An 18,177-nucleotide genomic window follows, 5' to 3' on the forward strand; every position below is an offset into this window, starting at 1 on the left:
CAGTTGCCAGGGTTTCGTTTTGGTCCAATGTCAAGTTGTCATCCGACGGCGGCCCGAAGCGTGAGACGGCGGGGAGTCGTCGGCAGCCGGCCACGAATTCCCCATGGTGATGTCACTGACCCGGAGAGCTGGGGTCGCTCGACATGAACACCTTGGACCCTGGCCTTGCGCTCCCTCTGCAACGCCAATCTTTGCCCTCGACAGTTTCCAATACCTGAAACAGAACCCTTCTGCAAGTGATTCCAGACGAAGCCCTCAATCCCTCCAATGGCTTTTCCACGCAACTCGCTGCGAAATTTTCTTGTCCACGCCAAAAAGGCATTGCGAACAGCCATTTCGAACAACGACAAGGTCACCTTTGCCATTGGCAACGAATCTGCTGGTAAGTTGTGACCGCGCACTGTCAGAGTCCAACCATCCACTGACTTGCGGCAGATTTGGACTCGTTGACATGCTCACTTCTGTTTGCCTACCTCCGCAGCCAACAGCCTCCCAAGCACGCCTTCACCCCTCTGTACATTCCCGTCACCAACATCCCCGCCAACGACATCCACTTGCGGCCAGAGTTCCTCGCATTGCTTCCACACGCCAATCTTGAACCCAGCCACCTCATCACACTGGACGATCTTGCGCCTCTTGACAAATTGGACCAGAAGCTGAGCCCCAAGAAGACGCGATGGATACTTGTCGACCACAATGCATTGCAGGGCGTGCTGGGCCATGTGTATGGAGACAGGGTTGCGGGCTGCATCGACCACCACGACGATGAAAACAAGGTCCCCAAGGACACTGCGGATGAGCCACGCGTCATTGAAGTGAGCGGGAGCTGCACCAGTCTGGTTACGGAGTACATGCGGCCATTTTGGGACCATCTCTCATCTGAAGGACTGTCGTCTGGTGCAGCCCACGGGCAGAGTGACGGGAACGTGGTGGTGAATGATGCATATCAAATCAACCTTTGGGATGCCCAAGTGGCCAAGCTGGCTTTGGCGAGCGTGTTGATTGACACGAGCAATTTGCGGTCAACAACCAAAACCACGGATCACGACGTCAAAGCTGTCAAATACTTGGAGGCCAAGATAACGCTGCAGGATTCAAAGTTTGACAAGGACAAGCTCTTTGCAGAAATCAGCCATGCCAAGCAGGACATTGGAGGCATGAGGCTGTACGACATTCTCCGCAAGGACTACAAGCAATGGGACGATGACGGATTCCAGCTGGGCATCAGTTCTTGCGTCAAGCCAGTCGAGTTTCTCCGCAGCAAAGTAAAGGAGGAGAGGGGAGACGAGCACTTGTTCTGGCAAGCCCTTGGTCGGTATACCGGAGACCGAGGGGTTGAGCTCTACTCGATCATGACGTCTTACTCAGACGAGAATGGAGAGCACCAGCGCCAACTTCTTCTCTGGGCTCTCTCTGAGAAGGGCAAGCGAGCAGCCGAGACGTTTGCAGAATCGGCAGCCGAAGAGCTTGGGCTGGAGGAGCTCGTCGGCGAGTGGGTGGCTGCAGACGTCGGCTGGAAAAAGGTGTGGCGGCAGAAGAACCTCGGCGCAAGTCGCAAGCAGGTGGCTCCATTGCTCAGGAAGACGGTGCAATAGCTAGAGGCAGCACAAGGCAGGCGACCCTACACAAGGAGCGACGGCCCCAGAGCGCGGCTCTGAGATTAAGCTTGACGACGGCGTGGCACGCTACCTATTCGGGAAAGTGCAGACGTCGAGGATCCCCGCAGACACGTGTCTCCGGTGGACGTCTGGTCGACGGCGCGAAGCCCTAGTGTGTTGACGTGACATGTCTGGTTGTCGTAAGTAGGCGCTGCGGCGGCTTGAGAAAAAGCACTTGAGACGTGCAGACGCAGCGCATGAATCAGACGGACAGGCTGGCAGCGCGACAGAGTTTTTGGCTTGGTGACTTGTTAGCTGGAGGACAATTGGCGATCAGAGTCAGTAACTAGTCGAGCGAGTACATCGGGCCGGAGCCGGTCAAGAAGCCTCACCGCAGGGCGGTTCTCGAAGCAGTCTCCCTGCGACATCTCCACATTTATGAGCTGTATGGTGACGGGTCGGTCTCGACTCGGGTCTGAGATGATTTCAGTGAGTCAAGCCGCGTGGGCAGCTGGCGGTGCGTGGAGCCGTCGGCGGGAATTGGGCGCTGTTTTTGATGGAGTGTCGAGAGTTGCGGTCGTGCCGGAGAGCGTGTACAGCGCTGTTTGGACATTTCAGGTACAAGCTCTGGAGGTGGATAGGGTGTCCCTGATAGGCGGGAGCTGGGGTGTCGCGGTCAAGAGGCGAGCGAGATGGTAGCTTAAACCACGACGTCGGGGCGTTGGCCAAGCAACATGGACACGGCGAGAGGTCGAGTGGTGGTTGAGGAGGGCAGAAGTGATGCAGGGTACAGGTCACATCTAAGGCCAAGTAGTTAGTTAGTGTTTTTGCCACGAGAGGAGTCGGCGGATAAGCAGAGTGAGTCGGCTGAAGAGGGCGCAGGGTCGGGACAGGCGATTGGACGTCTGCAATGTGGATGCATTGACAGCGCATCAGGGAGATCCACTCAGGTCGGTCGCTGGAGAGGAGAGTGAATGAGCGCAGCGAGATTGTCGGGGCTGCACGAGGCTGGAAAAAGAGGCACCACGGCATCAGGTGGACTGCTGGTTGGCCAACTGATTGGGTGCGCCAGGGCGAGGGCGAGGGCCACGATGAGCTGGCCGCCCATGCAGCAGCAGCAGCACCACCACCACCACCACCATACACTGTAGTCAACATCGTCGTCGCATCTGGGCCCAGCCTCTGCCTCTGCCTCTGCAACGCGCGACTCGACAATTTTTTTTTTTTTTTTGGTTTGACTTTTTTTTATTCGCCCTCTCATCACTCACTACCGTAGACGCGCCCCCCCTCCCCCGCCAATCGGCCTCGAGCGCGTATCGATAACGACACCTCCCCATACCACAGCTTGGTCTCTCCGCTGCCACTTCACCGCACGCTAACCAATGCACCTCGCCCGTTAGGTGCTTGCTGCTCTCTCTCTGCCTCTCGCCCGCTGCTCCAGCTCCCTCTTCACTCCTTCTCGATTCCATTCTGCTGCTCTCTTCCGCGACTCTCCCCTCCCTACCCTACCGCATGCTCGCCACCTCCGCGGGCCTCCTCGTCGCGAGACCCTTTTGGTGTCACTGTCCGGCCTTCCTCATGGCGCCATGATTAGACGCAACCACTCCTCCTCTTGCGCGCCGCCGGGACCGGCCTACTCGTCTCCCCGTACGTTGCCAATTTCTTATTCCCCCAGAGCAGCCTATCCCTGACCACTCGCCGTGTCCCTCTGTATGATGCGCTGGCACTCGCTGACAGGAACATAACCAACATAGCCGTGTCACCTACCGTCACCCAAGTCTCTTCTACAAGCCCCACGCCCTCTCCTCCTCCTCCTCCAGAGTCCTCCTCTCATGTCCCTCCTCGCCAAGTCGCCCGCCGGTCTCCCAGCCCGCCCGCCTCGTCCCATCCCCAACCCGAACAAGACGAGAATATGGGAAGCCGGCTGGCCGGAGACATTCAACATGACACCAACAACCCCACCGCCAAATCCCTCCCTCCCTCGACCCGCCCCTCCATGCCTCCTTCCGCCTCGGCCCCGGCTGGCCGTCTGCCCCGACTTCTCCCACACGACGTCTCCCACTATACTGATGCTTCGCTCCACCCGGACATAGTATCTGCTTCCTCGACCTCGCTCGCCGAGCTGGCCCACCTCGTCCGCTTGTCCAACTACCAAGACCAGCGGAGGACCCACGCCCGCGTGCGCCTGCACAGATCCCTGGTCTCAAACGCCCTCTCGGCGCGCCTGGTCCACTGCGGGGAGCTGGTCCACAGGGCCCTGGTTGACTACTTCCGCTCCGACGACAAGAAAGGTTTCGCCGCCCTCTATAACGCCCTTCACGATGTACGAAGCTCCTGTGATGCTACCAGGCGCTACGCCCTGCTGGAACCCGATTTGGATTTTGCAAAGTCAAAAACGCTGCTGAATGAGCCTCGCATTCATTCTTTTTCTACTTTTATGCATGAGATACCCTCGAAAACCCGGGATGAGCTTTTGGAGTTTCTTTCCGAGTTGCGCACTAACCCTGACTTTCTTGCCTCGCGCATCACTAGCCTTTCTCAACAGGAGTTGGCCGCCTTGACCACCTTTCGCCAGGCCCTGGATCCCGTAGACTCGGTCATGGCCCTGCAGGCTCGCGGCAAGTCCGTTAGCCAAAAGTCCCAGAACTCTCTGGGCCCCTCGGCAGTAGAGCGCCTATTGTCTTTTCAGCGCCATGACCCCTTATCCGCCTTAATATATACCATTTTCGCCAATTCTTCTGGCCCGGATTCTGCCGAGGACTTGCGCCGGACAGACATTTGGGCCACGACGTGCGCCCGGCTCATCACCGAGGCCAAGCCTGGAAGTGACAAGTTCATCAAGAGCGTGCTCGATGCCTGGGCTGGTATGCGCGAGTGGTCCGGCAGGGCCAACCTGGAGCTCTACTTGATGCAAGTCCTCCAGGATGGACAGTTCCTATTGGACAAGGCCGAGGAGCAGATGCCCAGGCAAAGAGGTCAACCAGACAATCGAAATACCAAGGACACCATTGCCGCGGATGACTTTTACGAGAGATCTGTCAAGAGGCTGTTTGAGGTCATTGATGATGACCCTAGCGCCGGCGGCATCCCCGAAGGCAGCCTGGAGATTGGCCTGGCCATTTTGAAGAAGCTCGAGGACTCGTCGCGGAAGCACCGGACTGCCGCCCAGACCTTTATCATCTCCAGATGGTTCTTTTCAAGCTACCTGTTGAACGCCATCATCTTCCCCGAGGTGAGAACCATGGGCAAGTTTGGTTTCCTTCCCTCTTTGCTGACAATTTGCAGAGCCAGGGCATCATGACTGGGCACCACATCACGGAGCATGCGCGACAGAGGATTTTGAAAGAAATTGCCATTCGCGCTCAGAAGCAAGTGCTGGACATGACGTACAATTGGAAGCAGCAAGTGCCGATTCTGCCCGAGATTCGCGCCCACATTGAAAACATCATGGCAAGATTCAAAACTTCTCGCAGCAGCAATGCAAAACCCGTCCTCCTTCCAGCCAAAGCCATCACCTCGCCTCGAGAAACTATCGAGGTCCAACCGTTTCTTGTCATTTGCCCCTCAGACTTGGCTACCATCATTAACTCGCTCTTCCCAGAACGTCGACCATCATCCAGCCACACTGAGGAAAGTCGACATCGCGGGCTTGCCTCTGGCGCCTCGTCGTTATCGGGGATATCAATCTTTCGCAATCCTTCCATTTCTGGTGACGCAAGCTCGGTATTTAGTCAAAGCGCAACGTCTTCAATGACGAGCGACACGACTTCGCGCGAGCCTCTTCTTGACCAACCTGGCTCTGATACCAACACTTTGGGCTCGATCGACCAGGACAGCGTCAACAGGGTTGCTCCTACCGAAGAGTACGGGCGCAGGCTGAGAATGGCGCTCTCGGAAATGACGCGCATCCTCGGCTTGGGCGCCAGCAACGGCTCTTGTCACCCGTGTGCCGAGAGATGGGCTGTCCTCTACGTGTCTCAAGACGGCAATGAGCTCCGAACTCGCATGCGGAAAGATGCAGAACTGGAGGAAGAGCCTGAGGACGAGTCAACAGAGGAAGAAAGCGACGACGAAGGGCTGGGAGATTCTGTGGAATTGGAGACCGACTACCACCAGCTCAAGGAAGCGATTATCAAGCTCCTCGAAGATTACGAGATTCCCAAGGAGCTTGCCCCAGAGAGCGAGTCCAAGCACTTTAGCAACCGAGCAATGACCCATCAACGAGACGCAAAGGCTGGCGTCCAGCTGATGAAGCAGTCTTTGCCGCTGAGGGACAAGAACCCCTACCATAGCTCCAGCCAGAGTCAGCTATCCAACATGTTCAACAGCCAGAGGACCACGCCTCCGAGCAGGCATCGCAGAAACAGCTCCATCGAGAAAGAGACGGCAAATGAAAAGCAGTCGATCCTGATCACGATGCTAGAAGCGGCTCTCAACCAATGTCAAGCGCGCTCCGACTTTGTCAATGCGCACTTGTATTTCAAGACATTGCAGCAACTGCGCAAGCTTTCGTCGCCTTCCCTCACTCGCAACGGGTACGCCGCTCTGCTCAGCTACTTTGGTCGTGGAGCGCGCGACGCCCTCACCAAATCCTCCAGCGCCATTGAGGAATTCGAGGCCTGGTTCGTGTGGTTGAAGGTGTCACAAGAGCGCGTTGACTCGACCATTGAAGACATGATGGCCGGCATGAAGTCGCTTCGCGACAAGATGTGGTACATTACCGACGTCCGCAACTCTGCAAGCTACGAAGAAGCCAGAAACGTTGCCCTTGCGCTCAAGATGATGGGACAACCGACCAAGACGCTCGACGGCAAGCCAATTCAGAGTCATCGCCCGCGCATGTCAAAATCCTCGGCCAACAACTTCTTACTGAAGACTGAGAGCCAGATTTTGGACATTATGGCTGCTCCGAGCGAAAACTGCGGGCCGAACAAGTTGGCCGACGAGCAGGCGGAAATGACGCTCAAGTGGTTGAAGCAGTATGCGATTGAGAGCTCGTTCTGCAAAGGCGAGGAGCGCATCCACCGCTTCTGCCTTGAGATTGACAAGTGCGTCAACAAGATGGTGGGAGATGGCATCTTGGACGGACCGGTACTCTGGTCCAGCGAGCTGTACCGTCGCGACAAGGAGATTCTGGACAGCGGCCGACAAAAAGGAGATCTTTACTTGACCGGCGTCGGGACGCTGAGCATCGCCGGAGACGAAGAATACGAAACGCATCCGGGAAAGGGCAGCCTGCGAAGTTTGGATTTTTCAAACCGTCCAAGCACCAACAGCCTGCGGTCGATCAATCGCATGGGATCGCAGGCCAGTTTCGATTCTGGTAAGTGGACCACCGGATCGCGTCCCATGGATCTCATGGACGGGCCGGACTATTTCGGAAATGCAAGCGTCTTGTCGATTGATTCCACGACGACGTTTTGGTCGCCTTTTCACACCAATGCTGCGACATCGCCGACAAGCGCCACCAGCATCCGCCCCGGCTCATCACGCGGCACTGTGATGCTCAAGAATTCGGCCAGTGTCAATGAGGATAAGCGCCGGTTCCTACTGGACTTGAAGCAGACGTTGACGGGGCTTCTCTTGAGTGATTTGGGTACGGTCGTCTTCAGCAACGGCAGCGAGACGGACGCGTGGTTCTCGGATGATTTTGGAGAGGAGTGTATACAGCGCAAGGAGGAAGAGGACCGCCGGCGCAAGCGGGCGGCACGCAAGAAGAGCATGAGGAATTTGCGAAGCGCTGCAAAAGAGCAACGTCCGTCGGACCACCAATCCTCGACTGAACACTCGAGTTCAGGCACAGATGCGACGGCGCGGGCGGCGGGGATATCAGCCAAAAAGGCTGGTCTGCTCGAATTCCCTTTCAATACGGCCTTTCGTCGACTACTCCGCAGATTTGCCACCCATCCAAACCCTTTCTCCAAGCTCCACGCTCTGTATGAGCTGGAGCTACTCATCATTGCCTCGCTCAGCACACGCACCGGTCGCCAGTACGGGCGCCGTGAGACGTTGCCTACGGTCCCTCAGTCGCCCACGCTTGGCTCTGTTCCCGAGTTTAGCTCCCGTGAGCCGACGGCTCAACACCAGCAGGCGCAGAATCTCGAAGAGGCGATTGCAAACTGCGAGGGCAGACGATCACATTCGCTGGGCATGAACTCCGAGACCACAAACACGGGCATGGGAACACCCTTTCGCAGCGGCGCCCGTTCGCCCACCGGCCCGCCCAGCACCGACATGATTGTCGACGTGTTGACGGGGCTCTTCCGCGACGCCGAAATTCGCCCCAAGACGCTCTTTCGCGACCTCCAGTACATTGCGTCGTTTGTGCCGGCGCAGATGCTGGACAAGACGGCGCGAGGAAAGGCGTTTTGGGACGCGGGCCTCGCTGCCCTGGGTCTCAAGCAAGACGTCTGCCGCATCATGGTTGAGATTGCCGACGACATTGTGGCGCTCAACACGCAGAGCCGCGGCGCCGCCGTGCACCAGCACGCCGCCGCGGCGTCCAACAACAGCGGCAGCAGCGCGGCGTCGGAGAAGACGGCGAGCTCGATGACCACGAGCAGCGGCGGCATCGCCAAAGCTCCTACCTCGACGCCAATAACAACAACGACCACAACAACCTCGCCTCCCTCGACAACCACGCCCGATGGCCCCACCACCACCACCACCACCACCACACCCCCCTCCACCGACACCAACCCGGCCACAAAATACTCGATGAAAGACGCCGCGCGCATGCTCATCATCACGGCCAAAGAAGGCGACGCCGTAGCGGAGCGCGAGCTCGCCATCTTCTACCTCACGCACCCGGACCTGCTGCCCAAGACCATCCTCCCGCTCACCAAGCCGTCGGACGTGTTCAAAGCCGAGCTGCTGACGCGCGACCGCTCGCGCCGCGATGACGCGGGCGGCCGCTCCGATCCCGCGACCATGTGCGTCGCGCAGCATTGGATGGAGTTGAGTAAGCGCGGCGGCGATGTGCTGGCGACCAAGTATTTGCGGCAGCGGGAGGATATGGAGAGGATTCCTTAGTTACGTAGGTGTGTATGTGATGCAGGTGTGCTGCGACATGAGGGGGGCACGGGGGGTGGGCTTTGCTGTTCTAATCGGGAGAAGAGAAGAAGGCGCTGCCGCGTTGGTTGTAATGCCGCCATTTGGGATCTGGAGCTTTGTTGAGCGCTCACCTTTGTTTACTCGTTTACTTCCGTTCTCTGTTTAGATTTTTTTTTTCCCTTCTACATCTTTTATATCCTTCCTCTTCTTCTTCTTCTAGTAGCCTGTCAGCAGATAGCCAGCCAGCCGCATAGCGAGCGAATGAATTGATGACATTGATGAATCTATTGGTTGATTGGTTGATTTGTTGATTGAGTGTGTGGATGATGCTTGTGTGGCTTGTCGTTCCTCTATCTTCTCGTACCTAATTGACCATGGTCTTACGGACGGTGACCATCATTCATCCATCTCAATCTCAATCTCAATCGTCATCAGGACTACGATCAACGAACGACGACGATGCTGACTGAGGGACTGACTGAATGACTACCTGAGATCGCTGGCCTGCTTACAGTGTTCGTTGCTGTGTATTGTACTACACTATACGAGCCGTTCCACCTATGTATGCATTCTTCACTTCCTCTTACTAGTGTTTGAGATAGGAAGTAGTAGGAGCCCAAGACATGTCCATCGTAAAGACGCACGTATAGACCCATCTTTATCAACAGCAGAAACAGTCCAAGATGTAGAGAAAAAGAAGACGAGAGCGCGTGTGTATGTGTATACATGCAGTATATTATAGTGTGGCGGAATAGGCAGATATTAAATCTATAGCGACAAAGCAAAAATGGCGATAGTTTTGAGAATCGTACTTACTACTGCCTACATACTATACTCTCAGGTACAGGTGGCCGATTAAGTAATGATTCCTGGGGAATGCGAACAAGTATATCATCAACGACGCGCGCGCTATGCAAGAATGTACGTGTGTGCGAAACGAGGCCTAGAGCCGCCGCGTCGGTCGGAGGTACCGTCGAGTCCAGCGAAAGGGCGAGGCGATGGGAAGTTTTGGGCCGGCTTCAGGCAGCTTTCGACAGACAAAGTCGAGGTAAGCCGCAAGCGACCAGTCCCACCGCCAGAGCGAGCGAGGGAGTGAGCATCGTCGCACAAGAAAAGCGCAGCGAGCATGATTAGCGTACGCTGCGGCTGCCATGCCATGGTGGAAGGTACGGTAGGTAGTTAGCGAGCTGAAATCAAACCGCCTCCCCCGGCTTGCTTGCTGGGGATGAGGGGGCCCACGCATGAATGACAGTGGCGATCAGTCCAACGACTGGGCTGCCTGCCTGCCTGTCTCAGCTGGCTGGCTGGCTGGCTGGCTGGTTGCCTCCCCGCAGAGTCTGGTTCATGTTTTGCTTTTGCGGTTGATTCCGTTGCGCGCTCGGTTCGTTTGTTCGTTCGTTCAGCTTGAGACTTGAACGGTTTGCCTGTGGATGGCCCGTGCAAGGTTTTCAGATCATGCGCGCGTGGTGCGTCCGACGGATTACTGAGCGGACCAGCTCGCTCGGCGGGGGATCTTGGTGGTTGGCCGGCTGCACGTGGCTGGCTGGTTGGTTGGCTTGCTCGCTTCCTTGCTCCATTTGTCGCACGCTTGGTTGTGTGGTTGGTGGCAGGTGGATTTGGTTGCTTGCTTCCTTTCCGTAGTCTGGCAATGCTCTTGGAGGCGCCACACGACACTACCACCACCGTCGGCCCTGGTGCCTCTGCGGCGCTGCGAGACCGACTCCAGCCAAAAAGCCAGCGGTTCGCCTCTTCATCAACCTCCGACGATTGCTCGCAAAAGATCGCTTGTGCAATGCGGTACCCCGCACGTCATGATCCAACACATGGCCAACCAAGGGCCCGCCAGCAAAAAGTTTGACCGACACGTGGATTGCGTCTTCCACTGGCTGTCTCTACGCTGCTCCCTCGGCATCAGCCGCAAACACGGGTGGCGCTGGTATCCCGCTCTCCGGCTTTTGCCCGTAGATGATGTAAAACGGCATGAAGGCGTGAGTCTCGGGCGCCAAGTACGCTTTGCGCACATTGGCCAGAAAGACGGTAATCTCCTCCTTGCTCCAGCCGAGCCCGCGGGTCAGCGGACCCAGCGCAATGGCTTCGAGCCCCTCCATCAGCACGGCGCGCCAGTACAGGCCAACTTCGCGAAGGTGTCGGTTCTTGGGCCAGGGGCCAATCGGCGTGTAAAAGACCCTCTCAGTGACATTGACGAAACCCGCGTCCCGCATTTGTTTGGCTATCTCTGGGGCAGTCCGAAAGGGGACACCTACGTTGGCCAAGCCGTCGGTCACGTAGGTCCAGTATTCGACCATGGGGTTGTCGGGCTCGAGGGTCGAGTCGTGGCACATGGGCATGTGGTCGATTTCTTGGCTCTCGATCCAGGCGCCGGGTTTGAGGTGCCTGAAGGTGTTGGAAGCTGCTACAAAAGGGTGTGATTGGAGAGGAGTACGCACTTGAAGGCGCGCCTCATCAGCTGCGGCCAGTTGCGGAATCCTTGGACCGTGTGCCGAGTGTGGATGTAGTCAAAGTGATTGCGCGGGTGCAGCCAGTCATCTTCGGCGTCGTCGACCATGAATTTCTTTTGCGGGTCGAGGTCAGCAGGGGTGGTGAAGAAGTGGTCAGACAATATATGCACTCACGCAGTTGGTGGGCACCCACTCGGTCTGGATGGGGCTGAGGTCGATGCCGAGGACATTGGCATTGGGGTACAGGTCGGCGACTGGGCCAAAGGGAGAAATGTAAGCGGGCGTGCAGGAGATAGGGTGCGGGCGAATCTCACTCACAGTCGATTGCCCAGATGCCTGTGCCGGTGCCCACTAAAGCGCATCCTTGTCAATAGTTTTTCGAGGGTTGGATGACGGGACGGACAGGCACTCACAGTCGATGGCGTTGAGGGGCTTTTCTGGGTCGAGCGGGGCAAAGTGCAGGGTGCCGTTGAAGAGCTTCAGGTACATTGCGTGCTTGAGGTCCTCGCGGTCTTGCTCGCGGTCATCGTTTGGGAAAGAGTAAGAGCCCTCGCGGAAGCCGTGATAGCGGCGTCCATTTTCGTAAATGAAGTTGCGGGCTTCGGAAGCCAGCGAGGCCGAGGTTGCCGACGCAGCATCGCTCTCGTAGCCGGGGTCCTCTTCTGATGTGTAGTCGTTTGCTTCAATGCCGTCCTCTGCCTGCTCAAAAGCGTCGGCTTGTTCCTGGGCGGTGATGGCGTGCGAGGAGGTCGGGTCGGCGGCGAGGTCGCGGGCGGACACGGGATCGAGCGACGGGCCCTGGTCGTGTTCGACGAGAGAGTCGTGGAGAGAGGCTTTGGATTGAGAGGCCATTTGAGGTTGAGGACGGGAGTGTCAGGTCAGGTCAGGTCGAGGGAGAGGTGTGGGGCGCACCGGCACTGGCACTGGCACTGGCACTGGCACAGACTCGGGCTCAGGCTGAAGTCAGGCTCAGGCTCAGGCTGGGCGCCACGGGTGAGATGATGTACTTTTATCGAGCGGAGCATCAAGTGGCGTCGCTAGCTCGCGACAGGAACAAAGGGCGGCCATAATGGCATTTGACGTGTGTTGTCGCGAGTGAGTGATATGATGTACCTAGGGTGCTATGCTGTGCCGCAACCCGACCCCAGACAGCTGCGAAGACCCTTGCCCTGCCCTGCCCTGCCCTGCGCTTGCCCCTCGCTGCCAGATAAATCGCAAACCCCATCCGCCTCCAGCACAACCCTTGTACGCTATCCACTCCCTCGGTCTCGCTCGACCATGGCCCAGAACCATAACTCAAACTCGCGTCTCACCCACCTCACCACCACCATCGCCCGCGAGACGGCCAAGATTCAGGACTATTTTGTTCAACACGGCCTCCCCGACCTCTCCTTCGACCTTTCTGCCCCCCTCGACTTTCCCGTGTCGGCCGCCAATGCCGAAATCCAGGCATCCCGCCGCCTAGTCATCAATGCTACCCACGAGCTGCACGACCTCATGGTTGGGCCGAGCCAGAGCTTGAGGTGGCTTGGCTGGAGCGTACGTCGTGTTTCTCGTTGCTTTTTCCTCAGCCGTTGGTGCGACCTGACCTGACCTGACCTGACCCGACCCGACCAGTACAACGACAACCTCAGCCTCAATGCCGTCTACCGTTTCAACATTGCCCAAGCGGTTCCCCTCGACCATCCCGTGTCCTTTGACCATGTCGCCAAAGCCACCGGCGTCGACCTTGTCAACGTCAAGCGCCTTGTGCGCCATGCAATGACCAACCGCATCTTCTGCGAGCCGCGCGAGGGCTACGTCGCCCATACCGCCGCTTCGCGCGTCCTGCTCGATGACCCCACCATGAAGGATTGGGTTGGACTGTGTACTTCTGACTTCTTCCCAGCCGCCGCTGCGACGGTTCCCGCCATGGTCAAGTGGCCCGGCTCGCAAGAGCCAACCCAGTGCGGCTTTTCGCACGCTTGGAACATAGACGTGCCCATGTTTGTCGAAATCGGCAAGAACCCAGCCCGCGCGAAGCGCTTCGGCCGCGCCATGCAGAGCCTGACGGGCGGCGCGGGCTACGAAATCGACTATCTCGTCCACGGTTATCCTTGGGAGGCACTCGGAGATGCTGTGGTCGTCGATGTCAGTTTTGACTTTTGTGATGGGTGCATGCCAAAACTGATGGATTCCAGGTTGGCGGGTCGCATGGCTTTGTGCCCGTCGCACTAGGCAAACAATTCCCCCGACTGCGCTTCGTCGTCCAAGACTTGCCCAAGACGGTCGCTGGCGGTCCTGCCACCGTCCCCAACGACCTCTCGGACCGCATTCAATTTCAGGCACATGATTTCTTCGACCAACAGCCAGCTCATGGCGCAGACGTCTTCTTTTTCCGGTGGATCTTCCACAACTGGTCTGACAAGTATTGCATCCAAATTCTCAAGAACCTGATCCCGGCCCTGAAGCCAGGCGCCCGAGTGCTCATCAATGAGAACATGCTGCCAAAGCCAGGATCGGAAGATCCGTGGGATGAAAAGATTATCCGGTACGTGCTTGATTCCCTAACCCACCGCGACTCGCTCTGACATGACTAGGACCATGGACCTGACCATGCTAGAGCTCCTCAATGCTCGTGAACGTGCCGAAGAAGACTACGCCCAGCTGTTCCGTGAGGCCGATTCACGCTTCAAATTTCTCGGCTTCAAGAGGCCTGCCGGCAGTCTTACGTGCATCATTGAAGCCGTCTGGCTCCCGAAGCTCAACACCGACGATAATTACGTCACCAACGAGCCTCAAAGCAAACAAGCCGTTGCTACCGAGGGTGGCGCGACATCCGAAGCACAAAGCTTTGACAAGGACCGGGAGCTTAACAAGACGCCCGTTCTTGGCGTCGACACGCCCATGGAGATGCACTTTGCGCCCTTGACGACTGGCTCGAACGCTCTCGAAGTGGTCATGGCCTCGACGCCTGCAGTCCAGACTCCGCTCGGCGCGAAACATATCGAATGTATTGGAAGCGGGTTCCTACCGCCCGACGAAGGGCCTAGCGGACCACCCGCTTCGAGTCAACTGCAGCCTCCCAGGATACACGTGGACAGCGGCAGCGGTCCAGAACAAGCGACTGGCTCATCTACAATTGCAGACGATGCAATCGCTGGCGCATCGTCATCGCAGCCGAAATAGACGACATCCACCGTTTGCGCTAGGTGCTGATGGAGGTTTGTCAAAAGCGTGTCCCGCCTCGACGCCGCCTACCATCTGCGCCAAATTCTCACGACCTTTTCGTTTTATCCAATGACAGATTTCTCGGTGGGTTCTCTCGTTTCGCGCATAGCCTGGCATCATCGTTCTTTGACATCTTTTCTCGTCCGGCTTCGTTTCATACCCCATGTCAGCGATCGGTTGCAAGTGAGCGTTGATTAGAAGTGTCATGGTGGAGTTTGCTTTTGGGGCTTTGCATTTTGCTTCTTCTCGACATCGATCTATCCTCTGCATTTATAATGCTATGAACCTCGTGTGCAGACTCGGTAGAGGTGGCAGGGATCACAGTCCACGCTGGCGCTCAGAATTGGCACATTCGGCATCAAAGCTTTTGACTCTTCTCGGGCTAAAGACATCTCCTTTACATTCATGGTCGGTCTTCTCTGATTGGATCCGGCCCTGCTTACTTGTCTGATTTCGGTGGCCGCTCTTTGCGCTCCCCCGCCTTTCGTGCCCCCGCTTTTGCAGCCCAGTGGCTGTCTCTCCCGCCGCGGCATGTTCCCTGCCAAAACCTACACTCCTCTCGCCCTTGACGCTAAACGCCCATAGTGGGCAATGAATGCGAACGCGAACTCCTCCTTTGCGGATCTCGTTCGGAACAGTCTTGATCTGTCGCGCTCGTTGGCAATATGGCTCCACAGACTGCCAATGCCAAGGTGGGGGCCAAGCAGTTGGTAATCGCCCGTTGCTCGCCTGTTCGGTCTACGGCGCGTTCCCTGGATGCGGGTGTCGCCGAAGGGAGAATATCGGAGAGCGCAAACGGGCCGTGAGCTGGAGAACGTCCGGGGGAATTGGGTGCGGCGCCCCATGCCGAGCCGAGTCCATCTCCACTCTCCGCTGTTAGACTCTTCTCTTCGCTCACGAGACCACTTTGTCATCTCGGCATTCGCCTTGCGCTGGACTGACGTCTCCTGAGGAAAAGCACCATCCACCAGCTGTCGCTGGTCTTTCAGTTCTGTCGGTCCTATTCGGTAACAACGGCGAGCGTGGAGAGGATCTGTGGCGCTGAACCTCTGGGCCCACTTCCATCGTCAGACAAAATCGAACGGTGCTTAAAAGAGTTGACGGAGAGCGGCTCCGGGGTGAATGACGCAGATGGTGGCGCGATGGGAAAATTTCCCCGCGAGTTCCCCGCTTCTTTGCAGGGCAGGCTTGGCCGGCGGTTTCCTGGACGCGACTGGCCGAGCCATGGATTGCTTTGTTGTCGCCCTCGTGTTTGAGCCGCGGTCGCTACCTCCTTCACCAAAACTTGCGGTACTCAGTCCGAGATCAACATGACGTAAACTGTTCAGCTACGGCCGCTGTCCAAGTGGAATTCTGGTGTATTCGCTGCAGTATTGTTGCTTCCATCACTGCCTCCTTGCCCAGGTGTGCCAACGCTGGGTCTCGTGAGAGGACATGGCTCCATGGCTTGAGCTTTCAATCTGGGCGCAGGTCCGGGCGGTACGATGATGTCCCTTCTCGCCGTGTACTGCTGTGCGGCACGACTAGCAGGGCGCCCTGGGTAAATTCTGGTATTCTAACATGACCTTTAAAAGGCCTTGACGCCCGGCATGGGCTTGATTGGAGCTAGCCCCGATTGTTCACCCCTCTCCACCCGTCCTCTAGACATCAGGAACTGTAGCACAGCTGTAGCCAAGGCACAACTGCCACTTGCTTGTCCAGTCATGAAGTCTTCGCGGGTCGCTGCCGTCGGGACGGCCCTTGTCGGCCTCGGTGCCGCAGATGCTGGCACCCCGGCGGTGTACATTGGCCCTGGTGTGCCTTCTGGAACCCCAATTGCGGCCAACTATACGGGTCCGTTGAGGCCGCAGGCTCATTATTCGCCTCCCACGGTAGTCGGCCCTGGTTCCTGGGGATGATCGTCGACACTGACGTCTACAGGCCTTTATGAATGACCCCAATGGCTGCTTCCTCGACGCCAGTGGCACTTGGCACGTCTACTACCAGTGTGAGTACCTACAGCCCGAGTAGTCCAGATAAGACCCTTGCTGATCCTTCCAGACAACCCCACGGATGTGGTTGCCGGGAACCAGCATTGGGGCCACGCTACTAGCAAGGACCTGTACCACTGGGACAACCAGCCAATCGCCCTCTTCCCTCCCGATGCCGACACCAACGTCTTCTCGGGCTCTGCTGTGATTGACCCGGAAAACACGTCTGGGTTCTTCCCCAGCCAGGACAATGGTGTAGTGGCAATCTACACGCTCAACACCGACACCAAGCAGACCCAGAACATTGCCTACTCGTACGATGACGGCTACACGTTCATCCCATACGAAAACAACCCCGTCATCGACAGCGAGTCGAACCAGTTCCGTGACCCCAAGGTCATCAAGTATGAGGACACATGGGTCATGGTCGTGGCCTTTTCGCAAGAATTCGTCATTGGCTTCTACACGTCCAAGGACCTCAAGACTTGGGAGTTTGCGTCCAACTTCTCGCACCACGGCCTGCTGGGCACGCAGTACGAGTGCCCGAACCTGCAAAAGATGCCCATCAAGGACACCGACGAGACCAAGTACGTGCTGACCATCAGCATTAACCCCGGCGCGCCGCTCGGCGGCTCCATCATGGAGTACTTCCCAGGCGACTTTAACGGTACACACTTTACGCCTGTCGACAATGCTGCACGCATTGCCGACTTTGCCAAGGACAATTACGCTGGCCAGTTCTTCTATGGTGTCCCCGAGACGGAGCCCGCCGTATCCATTGCCTGGGCCTCCAACTGGCAGTACACGCAGAACGTGCCCACGGCCGACGAGGGCTGGCGCAGCGTCATGTCGCTGCCGCGCATCAACTACCTGACCAACATCACGCGCCTGGGTTGGGACATGGTGTCCCTCCCATACGACGTATCGCCAGTGCTCGGCGACGAACTAACAGCCTCCAACGCCGACGCCGCCAGTCTGGTCAACAAGTCACTCGCAATCGACTTTTCGTCGGCCGCCTCCAACGCCCTCTACTTCAACGCGTCCGTCAGTGGCCTTCCGCCGGTCAAGAACATCTCGGCCTCGGCCTGGTTCAACTTCACCTTCCTGTCGCCCGTCTCGGGCGAGAGCCTGTCTGGCGGCTACCAGTTCGGCGGCGACAACCCGTTCTTCGTGTCGCGCGAGCGCACGCGGGGTTTCGACAACCCGTTCTTCACGGACAAGGCGTCCATCTCGCAGCTGCTCGACCCGGCGGGCACGTGGTCCATTGCCGGCTTCATCGACCGCAGCATCTTCGAGGTCTTTTTGGACGGCGGCATCTTCTCGGGCACCGTCACGTTCTTCCCGACTGCCCCGCTGTCCATTTTCAGTGCGGCGACGGGCGGCTTGCCTGAGGGTGCGCAGGTGCAGGTGAAGGTTTGGGAGGTCAAGAGCGCGTGGGCGGAGAAGGAGGATGAGAATGGCACGGTTAGGGGTAATGTCACGGCCAACGGTGGCCAGAAGCATAAGAGGGCCGTGTACGACGCGGGCCTGCAGGGACAGCGCCTGGATGTGGCGGCGCGGCTCTGAATGTTGTAGCTTGGCCATGGGTTTGAGCGATTCGAGCTGTTTGTAATGCCGTAATGGATAAATGTTCTCCTGATTTTTCGTCGCGTCGTTGACCATCTGTGTTTGTTTCCCACCGCATCGTGGGAAAGGCGCCGCAAATGCATCCTTAGATTTTCATCATCATCGCTGAGAAATCGTCAAGACATAAGGCTGGAGAAATGCAGCATTCACAAGGTGTAGACTTCAATTGTGCGAGAGAGAGCACTTCCCTAGACCTTGTTTCAATGTTTTCTCCAAAAAGAAACAATCGATCACAAAAGGGAAAAAAAGAAGAAGCTACAG

At 57.4% G+C, this 18,177-nt stretch overlaps 7 protein-coding genes across 7 annotated transcripts; 5 read left to right on the forward strand and 2 right to left on the reverse strand.

Moving 5' to 3' along the window:
- Nucleotides 1–61: 61 nt before the first annotated feature.
- Nucleotides 62–1,840, forward strand: J3D65DRAFT_46514 (uncharacterized protein). The gene is made up of 2 exons (XM_066796466.1): nt 62–382; nt 436–1,840. Exons 1-2 carry the CDS (start codon nt 268–270, stop codon nt 1,593–1,595), a joined length of 1,275 nt encoding a protein of 424 aa, XP_066660248.1. The 5' UTR covers nt 62–267; the 3' UTR covers nt 1,596–1,840.
- On the reverse strand, nt 1,802–3,056 carry J3D65DRAFT_46700 (uncharacterized protein). The gene is made up of 2 exons (XM_066796478.1): nt 1,991–3,056; nt 1,802–1,913 (listed from the first exon to the last, which is right to left on the reverse strand). The coding sequence occupies exon 1, from the start codon at nt 2,754–2,756 to the stop codon at nt 2,085–2,087; it is 672 nt and encodes a 223-aa protein (XP_066660249.1). The 5' UTR covers nt 2,757–3,056; the 3' UTR covers nt 1,802–1,913; nt 1,991–2,084.
- Nucleotides 2,737–8,934, forward strand: J3D65DRAFT_611514 (uncharacterized protein). The gene is made up of 3 exons (XM_066798919.1): nt 2,737–3,245; nt 3,353–4,830; nt 4,884–8,934. Exons 1-3 carry the CDS (start codon nt 3,185–3,187, stop codon nt 8,628–8,630), a joined length of 5,286 nt encoding a protein of 1,761 aa, XP_066660250.1. The 5' UTR covers nt 2,737–3,184; the 3' UTR covers nt 8,631–8,934.
- Nucleotides 8,935–10,218: 1,284 nt separating this feature from the next.
- On the reverse strand, nt 10,219–12,048 carry J3D65DRAFT_46399 (methyltransferase domain-containing protein). Its single transcript, XM_066796457.1, has 5 exons — nt 11,524–12,048; nt 11,429–11,461; nt 11,285–11,364; nt 11,099–11,223; nt 10,219–11,045 (listed from the first exon to the last, which is right to left on the reverse strand). The coding sequence occupies exons 1-5, from the start codon at nt 11,960–11,962 to the stop codon at nt 10,544–10,546; spliced, it is 1,179 nt and encodes a 392-aa protein (XP_066660251.1). The 5' UTR covers nt 11,963–12,048; the 3' UTR covers nt 10,219–10,543.
- A 205-nt stretch (nt 12,049–12,253) lies between these two features.
- J3D65DRAFT_46723 (S-adenosyl-L-methionine-dependent methyltransferase) lies at nt 12,254–14,402 on the forward strand. Its single transcript, XM_066796482.1, has 4 exons — nt 12,254–12,649; nt 12,728–13,240; nt 13,291–13,640; nt 13,690–14,402. The coding sequence occupies exons 1-4, from the start codon at nt 12,389–12,391 to the stop codon at nt 14,276–14,278; spliced, it is 1,713 nt and encodes a 570-aa protein (XP_066660252.1). The 5' UTR covers nt 12,254–12,388; the 3' UTR covers nt 14,279–14,402.
- Nucleotides 14,403–14,597: 195 nt separating this feature from the next.
- Nucleotides 14,598–15,743, forward strand: J3D65DRAFT_46810 (uncharacterized protein). The gene is made up of 2 exons (XM_066796489.1): nt 14,598–15,151; nt 15,279–15,743. The coding sequence occupies exons 1-2, from the start codon at nt 14,916–14,918 to the stop codon at nt 15,574–15,576; spliced, it is 534 nt and encodes a 177-aa protein (XP_066660253.1). The 5' UTR covers nt 14,598–14,915; the 3' UTR covers nt 15,577–15,743.
- A 280-nt stretch (nt 15,744–16,023) lies between these two features.
- J3D65DRAFT_643870 (glycosyl hydrolase) lies at nt 16,024–17,882 on the forward strand (the record flags this gene model as incomplete). The annotated part of the gene is made up of 4 exons (XM_066802112.1): nt 16,024–16,191; nt 16,241–16,307; nt 16,361–17,779; nt 17,866–17,882. The coding sequence occupies 4 exons, from the start codon at nt 16,024–16,026 to the stop codon at nt 17,880–17,882; spliced, it is 1,671 nt and encodes a 556-aa protein (XP_066660254.1).
- Nucleotides 17,883–18,177: the final 295 nt, after the last annotated feature.

This window comes from Phyllosticta citribraziliensis, assembly GCF_038025025.1.
Source record: "Phyllosticta citribraziliensis strain CPC 17464 chromosome Unknown J3D65scaffold_1, whole genome shotgun sequence".
NCBI classification, from domain to species: domain Eukaryota; kingdom Fungi; phylum Ascomycota; class Dothideomycetes; order Botryosphaeriales; family Phyllostictaceae; genus Phyllosticta; species Phyllosticta citribraziliensis.